Source organism: Cryptomeria japonica, chromosome 7 (genome assembly GCF_030272615.1).
Source record: "Cryptomeria japonica chromosome 7, Sugi_1.0, whole genome shotgun sequence".
Classification (NCBI taxonomy): Eukaryota; Viridiplantae; Streptophyta; class Pinopsida; order Cupressales; family Cupressaceae; genus Cryptomeria; species Cryptomeria japonica.
In genome coordinates this window covers 787109372-787123243 of record NC_081411.1, presented here as the reverse complement: position 1 = coordinate 787123243, position 13872 = coordinate 787109372, and the positions used below count along the sequence as shown (strand labels likewise).

Sequence of the window (13872 nt, the reverse complement as noted above, 5' to 3'; positions counted from 1 at the left end):
AGGTAACCTAGGAAAATTAGGGGTTAGATTAGTTGTGCTTAATTAGGAAGGTCAAGTTATTCTAAGTGCTTCAATGTCATTGCCAAAAGGAATAATAATGAAGCAGAGTTTCTTGCACTAATCCATGGCCTAAAGCTAAATAAGGATCTAGGGATCCAATTGTTAGAAGTGGAAGGATATTTAATTCTTGTCATAAATGTGTTGTACACATGGGCTCTACTCCTAATTGGAAGCTCTGAGCTCTGTTAGAGAGGGCTCGACAATTGATTAGAAGCTTTGATGAAGCCACCTTCAATCACATGTACAGAGAAGGCAACATGATGGCAAATGAGTTGGCAAATGATGGTGTTGACGAGGTCAATTCATTTTTAAAAAACAAAGCTTGAGTGACAATCTGATTAAGTGATGCGGCAAGCAGTATGTTTCATTCACCAGTATTTTGAAATAGCTTAAAAGAGATCCAAGATAGAGAGGGAATACTCTTGTTTCTTGGCATCACTCTTGGATGATATAAACATTGTGGTATATGTAGAGTTGGGGGTTGGCATTGTGCTGGACAACCTGTCCAAGGTTTTGTGACTCAATATTATGGTGACAAGGCAACCCTTCATCCTTAACTTGGATGTTGCAGCCCTCACTCAACACAGGCATTGGTCAATGGCGGGTCCAAAATTTTTGAGCAAGCAATTGGGGATTGATGATTTCGACAATCTGCAGTGGCTCAATTCAGTTTTTGATACCATATATTTAGAGGCTTTTTAATATGAGGAGTGAACTAAAGGTCGGTCTCCTCTTTTTTCCTCTTAGGCCTTCTGTTGCCAAATACATGGGTCGAGGCGATAGGTTTCAATATGGCATTAAGACAATGGCTAGCTACATATGGTTTTGTTCTAGTGTTCTCTCTAGTTGGGGGTGGACTCTTTGATGCCTCTCTTTTAGACCCCATTTTGTTTGTTTTTTGTAATATATTGCATATAGACGTAGACACAATAATCTATGTTTTGAGTTGTCAGAGGCAACTTCGATCTTCTGTAAGATCTGCAATGCAATATGTATATCACACTTTTATGATTTAATACAATTCTCACAATCTTGTGTCATGTTTTACCAAAATTTATTATTACATTATGATATTATAATCAATATTAAATTATTATTAAGATATGATTAGATTATTATGTTTTAATGTATTATTATTATTATATTACCAAATTATTTTTGTTATATTTTTATTTTATATTCCTTCCTATCCTTATTCTAAGGAAAACAATGGACTTCTGTAGGGACACTTTCAATCTCCCATAATTAATAATATTAGATTGAGATAAATACGAAGTTAACTGATTGCATATAGATAGACAAATTGATTGATGAAGTTGAGAGGTGGAAGTGAGATATAATTAAATAATTTTAATAAATGGAGACTGCTAGAAACACTAAGTAAAAAAATGTGAAGAAAAAGGAAGGCCAAGAGGAAGCACCTAAATGAATGAATGAAAGGTTTTAATGATGTCCACGAGACTAAACAATTTATGGGACCAAGATGAACACCCTTAACTTATCTTCAAATTCTTTTCGATGTTTGATCTCCTAAAACTGATTTTGACTAGAAGACTAGTTGTCTGGTTAATCTTGTCTTCCTCAAATAACTGGTGCATGTTGTCAAATTTTAAGCTATTTTCGTACTGGGTACGAATATCCTCATAGGCAGAGAATTCCCTTATGAAGTGTCATTCCATTTCCACTACCCCCTTGTTGCAAAATGTGCAAACTCTTACTTTCCAAGTTTCTTTGGGTATTTTCCACCTACTAGTCTCACATCTAAGATGATGTGACCTCGTCCTCAGTTGTGCAACTAACAACATCACTTTTCCTTTGATAGTTACCCCTAAATATGTTTTTTCACCATGGTCCTTTCACTTTGTTGGGTTAAACTCTTTAATTTCATATGTTTTTTTCGCCCAATCTAATTTTTCCATGTGGCAATCCGAAATTTTTCAATCACATAACTTTTTTATTTCACCATTGGTATTAGGACATTCGTGCAAATCAATGCCCCACTTGTTCATCCAGATGTTGTTTTGCTTCATCCACATTTTCTTCCTACGATCAGGCATCTCCTCCACCACTATTTTAGACCAACGCTGGTTATCCATGTTTTCAACCTTCTTTAAATAACTTATCAACTAGATTATTGTTGATGCTTCTAATGGAAAAGTTCCTGCTTTAGCTAGAAGAATTTCATATGGGACTATGGATCATTTAACTTTGAGATTACTTGTTATAAGATGTTTATGGATTCTTTCTATTTGTCTCCATCTATAGTTTGATATGTTGCCTCCCCACACCTCGCAACTATAAAGGACCACTGGTGTGACCAGCAAACCAAAAAAGATTTTTTTGGTTTTCCAATCCCAAAGTTCAGCTTTTCTGCACCTATTTTGAAGCAAGTTTGAAGCATTCCAACCTCCCTGTATCATTTTTGTTCTACAAGTCTCCCAACTGAGCTTATAGTGGAAGTCAATCCCAAGATACTTGTATTCTTTCACTATTTCTTGTGGCCTACCTTCAAAAAGAGAGGTAATCTACTTATCATTTCTTTTTAATGAGAAAATCATGATTTTGGTCTCGGAGATGTTCACTTGCATCCCAACTTCCTGACAAAAGTGTTCTAATGCCTTCAAATGTTCTCTTAGCCCATGTTCCGATTTTGAAATTAGGATAAGATCATCAACATATAAAAGTATTTCACCACTTAACCTACCAACTAAATACCATCCTCATCTATCTTGTTTAACCATGCCTCCAACTTATCAATGTATAGCCCAAAAAGTGTGGGAGATAAAGGGCAACTTTGCTTAACTCCAATGGCATTGCCAAAACACTCTAACATACCTTCACTTGTTCTAATTTTAGCTCTAAATTTTTCATAAAGTTTATGTACAACAACCCTAAACACATCTGGGATGTCTAATTCTTCCATTATGCTTCATAGTTTGTCTCTAGGTATCATGTCAAAAGATTTCTTATATCAACAAAACAACAATAGGCTTCCTCACCTTGAGTGTGTTGACAAGATACATTGTTTCGGTGAAGATTGATCCATGAGAGATGTTTAGGAGTTGTCATTGATGGCAACTCGATTTAGAAATCATATCTGGTATATGTAGACTTGATTTACTGGAAGTTGTATTATTCATTAGGCGTAAGTCTGGAAGGTGGAATACAATATCCGACAGAGTATGAGTACATTGTGCAAAACTTAATTTTGGTTGCATAACTTTGGTTGCGGTAATAGAGGCGGATGATTCGAAGTCCGAGGCAACTTATTTCGTAATCCTAGTAACCGGTGTTGATTCATGAGTGAGATTGAAGGTTCGGTAACCGATAATTCAAGTAGAACAAAGCTTTTTTGATGTAACGTGTGATCCAGAATCTTTGCGATGATTTTGGTGATTAGTTTTGAGTTCGAGGAGATTGAGCCGACATGTGTGAAGCTTGTTGTCAATTTGTTTGGGTCCGCATATGGATTGGTAATCGAATTGAGCCGACTTATGGTTACACGTTTCATGTTGCATGTTATGCGTTTTTGGAAGCCGACATGGGAATTAAATTATTTTGTTGATGCGGATATATAAGATCGATTCATTTGAGCATTTTGAGACATGGTATGAGTTTGAGAAGACTGTATGATCAAATGTGCAAAATTTTGTGAATGTGATTGAAGGTTTTAGTGATCCGGTATATGACAGAGCAACAAAACAAAGTAGAGAGACATAACAGTTGTAGAAGAACTCTTGAGCCTAATCAGAACTATTATTTGGCATTAGTAGATGTTATTCTTCAGTTCAGACACTATTGTAATAATTTATAATCATTTGTAGGACAATGAGTCCTCCGGGGTTGTTGCCCTCTTTTGTATTTGAGCAGTGAGCTCTAGGCAATGTGCCTGAATCCAAGTGCATTCCCCTTTTGTAATATTATCATACTCTTGATCAAAGTATAATAATATTGTGGGTTCAAATCCTACTGTGGTTTTTCCTTTTCTAGGTTTCCACGTAAAAATTCTAGTGTTATGGTTTTGTGGTTGATTGGTTTCTATTTCTGCACTTTACTTTCATTCTTATGCATCTGATGGTTTAAGAATTAATTTAATAAATTTGTGAATTGCAAAACACTGATTCACCCCCCTTCCCCCACCCCCCCCTCAGTGTTCATTGATTCCAACAGAGTGTCCCATATTTTTTCTATCAAGTGTCTAAGGGTGATGCAATGATCAATAGTAAAGTGTCTTGACCTAAAACCTGCTTGCGCTTTTGCCCTTTTACCTTCCTTTTCTGCCCAATTGCTGATCCTTTGCTCTAACATGGTCCCAAAGAGCTTGCCAAAGAGAGGGTTGACCATAATCATGCGGTAGTTAGATGGGTTATTGATATCACCACTTTTAAAAAGAGGGACGACCACACCGGTTGTCCACTCCACTGGGAAGCCTTCTTGATTGACATTATTGAAAATTCTTTTTATGTGAGGGGTAAGAGTCTCAATCCTCCATTTTAAATTTTTTGCTTGTAACCCATCTATGTCATGTGTTTTACCACTTGTTAAAATTCTTTATTCCTTGTTTAATATCATCCACTGTGAAAAGTCCCATAGAAGAATTGACAATGGATGGATAATCTTTCTCATGAACTTGCTCATAAATGAGCCTAGCATATTCTAACCACTGAACATCTGTAATACTGTTTTGAATCTTCTTTTTCTTTTGCTGCAATTCCTTTCAAAAATCTTTGAGATTATGTTTTCCAAGAGTGATTAATGCCTGCCTTCTTTCATTTATATATTTTATTTTTTTAGATCACACCAATTTTTTCATATTTTTCCTTGTATTATTTGTCCATTCCTTTCTCTTTTAGTGATCTCTTGGATGTCTTACATTCTTCATCATAACACGAGTTTGCTGGAAAAGTGTTTGCAACCCACAATTTGAAGTGAGACCTTTTGCATACATGTAAAGCCTTATGAATTAGTAGGATTAACATACTACTGTGAACACCCATCTCATTAGCTGCATTACCCTTAATACTATTTTTTCATTTCCCCTTGAACTCTCTACTTTCATCAGAGAGTGTGATCCAAAACGTTGATGCAATAAAGCTCACACAATCAAATCTAGAAGCTCATAGAAACATACTAATAGATTGTAGAAATCTACTTATATTGACAGCACTAAACACTTTATCTCTTCTCTTTATTTTATAAGTATTCTTTTGCTTGTGAAGATCCTAATTATCGTGTTGACTGATTGAAGAGATGTCCAGCTTATCAAGAAGAGGTAAGTGATCAGATTTCATGAAAAAGCGAGAGAGTAGAGTGCTAGAAGATTACATTTAAGACAGAATGAAAAACGAGAAAGAAGAACGTGGAGATATTTATGCCTGAGAAGGTGTACATGATTTATTCTTATTGGATACCACCTAATGACGTGTCCCATGTGAATTCATTATCTGTCGGGACACGGGCAAAATGCTTTATAGACTTCATGTTTAATTGGCTGAGGTGTGAAAGCAATACGAAAAGACGATCAAATCTGATTCGGCATGCCCATCCAACGAAAAGATAGTGTGCAAGTCATTTTCCTGGACAAATGTATGTGAATTATTGTGTTTCAAAGGATCTCCAAATATCTCAAAAGGGCTGCTTTGGCTAAGGTGTGAGGCGACACAATAATATTTTTTCAAATCGATGCATGGACTCCTATAATGAAAGGGTGCCACGTGGACAAAATTCGACAAACACAAGGCAATCTTTATTGACATTTTATTCTATAACAAAAATCAGACTCGAACTGGTACACAGTCCTTGCGTTTCTTTAGGCGTACAGATATAAACGTGTCGCTTTCGTCGTGAGGTGTTGGATTCCTATTGGCCCACGTTTTAGCTGCAGTGCACAGATTTAGGCGTATGAAGGAACCGGGGGAAATGTTTGTCAGACTCCTGCTTCGAATTGACACGCGGCGCTGGCACCCTTTCGGGCGTACACGTGGCACTCATCTGGGCAACCGGGGAGCCTTATTAAGGCTGTTACAGGAAGCAAGGAAAGGATCGTTCCTTTTTCCTTCCTTATTCGTTTTCTTCTTTTCCTTCTGTTTAGGTTTCCGTCTTAATGGTGATTTGATTTGACTGTGTCGTTGCTCTTGGCCTATGGTCACATGAGCGGTACCAAAATGTAGCGGAAGTTTATATTTTGGCATGCATTTAAAGCTCCATGAACAAGCAAGCGCTAAGACGCCGCCGCCATCGGCGGCTGAGTATAGTCGAGCAGGAAGATTTCCTTAAATCCCTACGAAGCAGGGCCTCTGGTAAGAATAAGAGCAGGCGCCCTGCAAATTTTGTGTCAAATGACGGAAATGCTGTGCTAACAGGGCGTGAATTTTGCCCGCCACACGGGTGTGTCTCCGTCTGCGGCAGGCGACGGGAAATGGAAGATGCAACGGCGATTGTGCCGTCATTTTCGGAGGGGCGTCATTTCTTTGCCGTTTATGACGGCCATGGCGGCTCAAGAGTGGCGTTTCTGTGCAGGGAACGCCTGCACAAGGTCCTTGCGGAGGAGCTTCAGGGCTCCGACGCCCCGGGTTTCGACCACGCGACCTGGCGGAGCATCTTTTCGTCTGGATTCCTTCGCATGGATGACGAGGCATGCTTTCAGACTAGCGGGGATGGTGATGAACGCTCGTCTGTTGTTGCGCCGCCATGCACGGATGGCTCTACGGCCGTCGTTGCGGTTGTCGGCACCGATGAAATAGCCATCGCTAACTGCGGCGACTCGCGTGCCGTACTTGCCCGCGGCGGCCATGCAATTCCTCTGACGCTCGATCATAAGGTATATATACATACATTGCACATTTGCACAGTAACTTTGTCTGGAATCCGTTTCTTTGTGATTTTGGATGCATACACACACATTTGTCGTTATCAAAATGCATTTCATGTGATATGCACACATTTGTCGTTGTCAAAATGGGTTTTTGGTGATATATAGACACATTTGTCTTTATCAGCTCTTCTTTGCTTACAATATTTTATAAGCCAAAGTGTCATTGCCATGTTGTTCTTTGTCTTTATGAAGTATAGTTAAAGGACAAAAAAATTCTGCGTTTTATTTGTATTTATAAAGATGAAGCTGCAAGGGTAACTGTTTCTAGTCGCGGCAGGCACATAGTTTTTAGATGTGTAAAACACAAATTTGTCATTACTATAGCTTTTAGATGTATATACACAAATTTATCCTTACTATAACTTTTAGATGCACACAAAAAAATTTGTTCTTAAGAAAATGCAGCTTATGAGACGTATATACACCTTTTTTTTGTTTCCTAAATGCAGTTTTTGAGACGTATATACACCTTTTTTTGTGATTTTAGATGTATATGCACAAAATTCTCTTTTTTCAGTTCTTTTGGTTTGGCTTGTAGCAGAGGGTGGCAGGCACTTCGGTTAAAATTTTTAATTGTTTTGGGTTGATTTATGACAGCCGGACCGAGCAGATGAAGCGGCGCGTATCGAGGGCGGTGGCGGCCGCGTAATATTCTGGAACGGATACCGTGTGCTGGGCGTGCTCGCCACCTCTCGCTCCATAGGTAACGTAATCTTGCTTGACGGACGTATACACAGTGAGTATATACATGTGTATATGTCGTCGCTAACATATGCGTGTGTGTGTATATATTCAGGGGACGGATACTTGAAGCCATATGTAATTGCAGAGCCGGAGGTGACCTTCAGCAGCCGGTGCATTGAGGACGAGTGTCTGATTCTGGGCAGCGATGGACTGTGGGACGTAGTCTCCAATGAAACAGCATGCGAGGTAGCGAGACGGTGCCTAGCCGGTCGTACCAACAATTGTGACGGGCTATTGCCGGGAGCGCCGGAGGGAACACCCGCCGGCGTGGCGGCGACCATGCTTGCGAAACTGGCAATTGCGCGCGGGAGTTCAGATAATATCAGTGTGGTCGTTGTAGACCTGCGACAAGAAAAATACGGTGATTAATACAATACCATACAAATACATATATGATATGATACGATGATTATTTTTTTAGGGTTGTGAAAGAAAATACGAGGGAGAGACAGAAGTCTCCCAAAGGCCAGGCCTTGTGTATTTTTGTAAACGGGAGAGATATATTTAAGATTGTGTATAGATTGTCAGCCATGTACGTCGTCGTATGGTTTTCAAAAGGCATACGATTTCTTAATTTACTTAAAATGTTTGCTATGGAGATATTTTTTTGGTTTTATTTTTTATGTCCTCTGTTATGATAATGATGAGACCTATACCTGCCTTATATACGATTTTCTGTAAAAATCCATTTAGGTCTTCGCTTATTTTGAAAGCCTCACTATATTTATTTATTTTATTGAGAAACGTGCTAAGATTTTATTCATCCAAATCAGATTCTTCATTGTATACCTATGTCACAAAAGAAAAAAGATAATTAAAATTAAAAAAAAATTAAAATTTGTATTAGTATATTTAGTACTATGACAAGTTTGATTGATATCCAATATTAAGGATTTATAGGAAGCAAAAAGTAAAATAACTGTTTGACACAAAATATTATATCATTGTATAAAGAATGTAAAACAGTGAGAACAAGATATTATATCATTGTATAAAGAATGTTGAGGGCAAAATTTGAAATAGTAGAATATTATAATGGTTATCAAAGCTAAATATAAAAAGGAGGATGGGAATGAAATAATAGTATATTATATTATAATGTTATCAGAGCTAAATATAAAAAGCTGGATGGGAATAAATTAAGTCCATAGGCTTTGATTTTTCTTATTTAAGTGAAAATGATATATTATTAAAATCTTGATATTTCTTGTCTTAGTGTGTGTATATATATGTGTGTGGGTGTGAGAGCATTTACATGAAAAAAAAAAAATTATAAGTAACAATTTATTTTTTATTAATTATTTAAATAAATTTAATTAAAAATTTATATAATTAAATAAATAGTTGGCAAATTCAAATTGAACCCTAATCATTATTATAATATAAATCTTATTTTATTGTAACTTGTCTTAATTCAATAGGAATTACAAGTAAATTCTAGTTGTGTTCTTTATTTAGTCTTAATTTTAATTTAATTATAATCGTAGTTGGACTTGATTGATTTGGACTTGATTAATTCATAAGTTTGACTTTTATGAAATCCAAATCAAACCCAAATCTTGAACCACTTGAGTCAAGACTCTAAGAGTAAACCATATTGAACCCTAACTCTAAATTAAATTGAATTGTAACCCTAACCATAAACCTAATTGAATATTAAATCAAATAAGCTCAACCATGTTTAACTATAAATTTTCATTCACAATAGCTTGATGATTAAGACACTATTTAGGGTGGTTGTTTAATTAAGAAATGGTTAAAATAGAGTTTAATATAAGGTTTACGGTGAAAGTTTAGTTAGGGTGGTTAGGGTTCAATTTTTGGTAATGGTTTAATAAAGGTTAATATAATGTTTATTAGAAGATATAATTAGAGTTCAATTAGGGTTACATTTCGATTAAGATTAGGGTTAACATATAACTTCAATTAGGGTTAGGGTTACAATTCAATTTGGTTTAGGGTCAACGTTTGATTTGTGGGTATAGTTTGGCTTAGGGTTAGGGGTAGTGTTGAATTTGGTTCAATATTTAATTAGGATTAGGCTTAGTGTTCAATATTGTTTATTGCTTAAAGTTAATGTTTATTTAGTGTTAGGGTCAGAGTTCAATTTGATTTATTGCTCAATTAGGTTTAGGGAATAAGGTTCAATTTGGATTTGATTTATTGCTCAATTTGGTTTAGGATATAAGGTTCAATTTGGTTTAGTGTTAGAGTTGGGATTCAATTTGGTTTAGGATTTAGGTTTAATGTGGTTTAATTAGGGTTCAATTTGGTTTACAATTTGGGTAAATTTTGGTTTAAGGTTAGGATTTATTTTATTCTACTATTAGGGGTAGAGTTTGATTTTGTTTAGGATAGAATTAGGTTTAGGGTCAACGTTTAAATTTGTTTGGAGTTAGGGTTATGGTTCAATTTCACTCAAGTTTAATGTTATAATTAAATTAGAATTAGAGTTAGAATTCAATTTCATTCAAGGTTAGGTTCACAATCCAATTTGATTTAAGGTTAGTATTCAATTTGGTTAAGTGTTAGAGTTACAGTTTAATTTGGTGCAAGATTTGGGTTCAATTTTGTTTAGGATTCTAGGGTATAATTTGGTTTAGTGTTAGTGTCTCATTTCATTTAGTGTTAGAATTAGGTTTCAATATTGTATAGGCTTAGGGTTAATATTTGTTATGGGTAAAGGTTCAATTTGATTTGAGTTAGGGTTAGGGTTAAAGTTTAATTTGGTGTACTATTAGGTTTGGGTTTCATCTTGGGATAGGGATGAATTTAGGGTTTAGTTTGATTTAGGGTTAGGGTTGGGGTTTAATTTGGTTGAGTGGTTTTTATTAGATTAGCTAGGAAAGGGCCCTAGTCACATTACGAGACAATGTAGTAGAGAAACATCAAAACAACCGACAAAAACAAAAAAGAAACTGTAATCAGCCAACACATAGTTGATCAAAGACTACATCAAGAACATGCTAGCTTATATCATCACTATCCATAGAGTAATTCATAAACCTACATATAGGCCTACTAACACTAACAAAAAAACACTTATAACAGTTCATATCCTAATAAACAAACCTACTACCACTAATCAAAAGCCACATATAATAGTTCACATAAGCAATCATAAAGAAACTGTTAAAGTCTTTAATCACCCAGAGATTAAATAGGGCATAGAGGGCCACCAAAAAGCTACTTAAAAAAGCAATGCAAACTAACTAATATTTTTTGGAACCAAAATGATGTCCCAATTTTTTACAGCTCTCCCAACACTTCCAGTTAGTGGTGCCTTTGTCCTCCGAACTAGCATTTTTTTTGTCACCTATTGGACCCAATTTCTTCAACTGTTTTTTGATTTCTGCGCTTCCTGTAGAGGTACTCATAAGATCTTTCTTCATAATGCCATCTGTGATCCTAATGATAGACATAAAGGCATTATCTTACTCCTTAGCCTTCATATTTTCAGTCATCTCCTCCAATTTAGACTCTACAATACTGAGCCTCATTTGGATATCAACCAGTTCAACTCTTATACTCCCTTCCTCCCTAGCATCTTTAGACTTAACATTAACATCAATCGCATTGTCTTTATTAGGAAACTATGTTAGTGTAGGTTTTTATTTTTTCCTTATGTTAGGGGGTATTTATTTTTGTTGGTCATTGTTGTTGCTAGGATATGTTGTTGTCATCGATGTCAACATATTCTGGTGATTTTCTCCAATGATTGTAGATTGGGAAGATTTTCTGATACGGTTTGTAGTGTTGGTTTGCTGATCACTGTTTTGCAGAGTCTAGTATATCCTCCGGTATATTCTGGTGTGACCAGATCTGGTGCTGAGATTTTGGGATATTGTTTTGGATGATCTTGTGTATCTTCATTTTAGTTGGATCGTGATTTGGTGCTCCTTGATTTATCTTTCTTCATGACAATTGCTAATTGGTTGTGTTCTTGAGCTTTCAAACGTTGACAGATGAAGATTTGAAAAGTGGTATTGGTGCAGATGTTCTGGATTATTCTAACATGCTTGCTGGTGTTTCTTAATCATGTCCTATTTGTCTTGGTGATCTACATTGATCATTGTGCAAGTTTTTGGCAGTTTCTATCAATCAGTGATGATGTGTGTTATGTGGTATTTCTGGTGGTGTAGCGTGTTGCGGTTGATCTTGGCATGATTTTTGGTGGAGTTGTGAGTTTGGAAATCTAATTTAGGACCATGCTATGCTATGTAAACCATTATATTGATCTGGTGGCCGTTCTTTGTATCGTGTGATGTAATTTTGTAATTGAGGGTTTAGTCGACCTTGTTGTCAAGGTTGATGAATTGTATATATAGGTGATATGGTCATGTAGTTTGGGTGTCGGTGTTGTGTCTTCATCATCAAAAAGTGGTGTATGTGTGAAAAAGTGATTTATTATTTGGTGTTGAGTTTGTGGTGAGATTGGTGTGTTGCAGGGCAGACATTTGTGCTTAACCGGAACTGTAATCAGGCATTTGGAGATGTTATTCTTTCAATTCATTTCTTCTGGATTGTAGTCTGAATTATATTGTAAGTCAGTGAAACTTCCCTGAGGTTTGTAGCCTTCTGGGCAAATATCTTTTGAGCAGTGTGCCCGAATGCATGTGCATACCCCATTGTAATATTTTCACATACTATTGCAGAGTATCATTTTACTGTGGGTAGGTTCCCACTGTGGTTTTTCCTTTAATCGAGTTTTCCATGTCAAAATCTTGGTGTTGTGTGGTGTGTTGTTAATTTGCTTATCTGTCTTATTGATGCAGTTTATCAGATCTGTGTTTTGTGGTTAAGTTTGTTATTTTGGTGAAGACTAATTCACCCCCACCTCTTAGTCATCCCTCTTGGTTGCTGGTAACAATTGCTATCAAAGCTAGATCCTCTAGTAGAAGCTTAACCACTTGAGGAGATATGGGATGGCAACTCAAGGTGCAATCTTTAAGAAGGACAGTCTAAGATTTGATGAAAGTAACTATGCTATATGGAAGGACCGGATGGAAATGCACTTGAAATGTCTTGGTGAAGATTATTGAAAGATTACAAAGAATGTCAATGTTGTTCCTCAGAATGGACCATCTACTCCTGATGAAGTTAAGGAAGAAGAACATAATATTAGAGCGAAAGAAGCATTTCTTAGTGCCCTGACTGATTCAGAGATGACAAATGTAATGGTACTTCAAACTGCACATGAGATCTAGGTGAAGCTTGAGGTGTTGTATGAAGGTGATAAACATGTGAAGGTTGTTAAGTTGCAGAGTTTAAAAGGAAAGTATGAGACATTGAATATGAGAGATGATGAGAACATACACTCTTTTATGCCTAAGGTGAATGATCTTGTCCTAGGTATTCAGATGTGCTGGTGGAACCATTGAGGAAGATGAAATTGTTGCTAAGGTGTTGAGATCTTTGCCTCCTACCTATAAGCATAAGGTTGCTTCTATTGATGAGATCTGGAATGTGACTACAATGTTAAGAGATATGTTGGTTGGAAATGTTGCTGCATTTGAGCTGAATGAATTTGGAGAATCGCATGGAAAGTCTTGAGACAATATTTAGAGCATCTGCATCTATATTAGGTAAGCATAAATATGATCCCGATGAGTGCAAAATATCTAGATATGAAAGAGAGAGAAGAGAGATGGAAGAACAAGAAAGGAAACTAGATGAACTTGAAGCACTGATTGCTCGAAGATTGCGTAAAGGTGTCAGTAAGTATGATGGAAAGTTGCCTTTGAAATGTTTATCTTGTAACAAGATAGGAGATTTTGCTTCTAGATGCCCAAAGAGAATGGCTAAGTATCACAGACATGATAAGTTTGATAAGCATGATAGGAATGATAGATATGACAAGCATGAGAAGTATGACAAGTCTTACAAGCCTAACCAAAAGTATAGGAATCAGAAGAACTGTTATTATGCTGCTAATGAAGGTATTACAAATGAAGAATCTAAAGGAGATGAAGTTGTATTCCTTTCCATTAAGGAAGATGGACCTGTACCTGTTGATTCCACTAGCTGTACTATTGAGGAGAAAGCTTTAGCTGCTAAAGTTGAAGAGAAAGATGAATGGGTGATTGACAGTGGTTGTTCACATCATATGACTGGTGATAAAAGAAAAATTTTAAGCATGGAAAGATATGATAGTGGAATAGTTAGATTTGGAGATGACAAACCTACGTGATCTA

At 36.4% G+C, this 13872-nt stretch overlaps 1 protein-coding gene across 1 annotated transcript; it reads left to right on the top strand.

Annotated features, from left to right (window-relative positions):
- The first annotated feature begins 6091 nt into the window (after positions 1-6091).
- Positions 6092-8294, top strand: LOC131068956 (probable protein phosphatase 2C 8). The gene is made up of 3 exons (XM_058004242.2): positions 6092-6880; positions 7532-7637; positions 7731-8294. Exons 1-3 carry the CDS (start codon positions 6266-6268, stop codon positions 8045-8047), a joined length of 1038 nt encoding a protein of 345 aa, XP_057860225.2. The 5' UTR covers positions 6092-6265; the 3' UTR covers positions 8048-8294.
- Positions 8295-13872: the final 5578 nt, after the last annotated feature.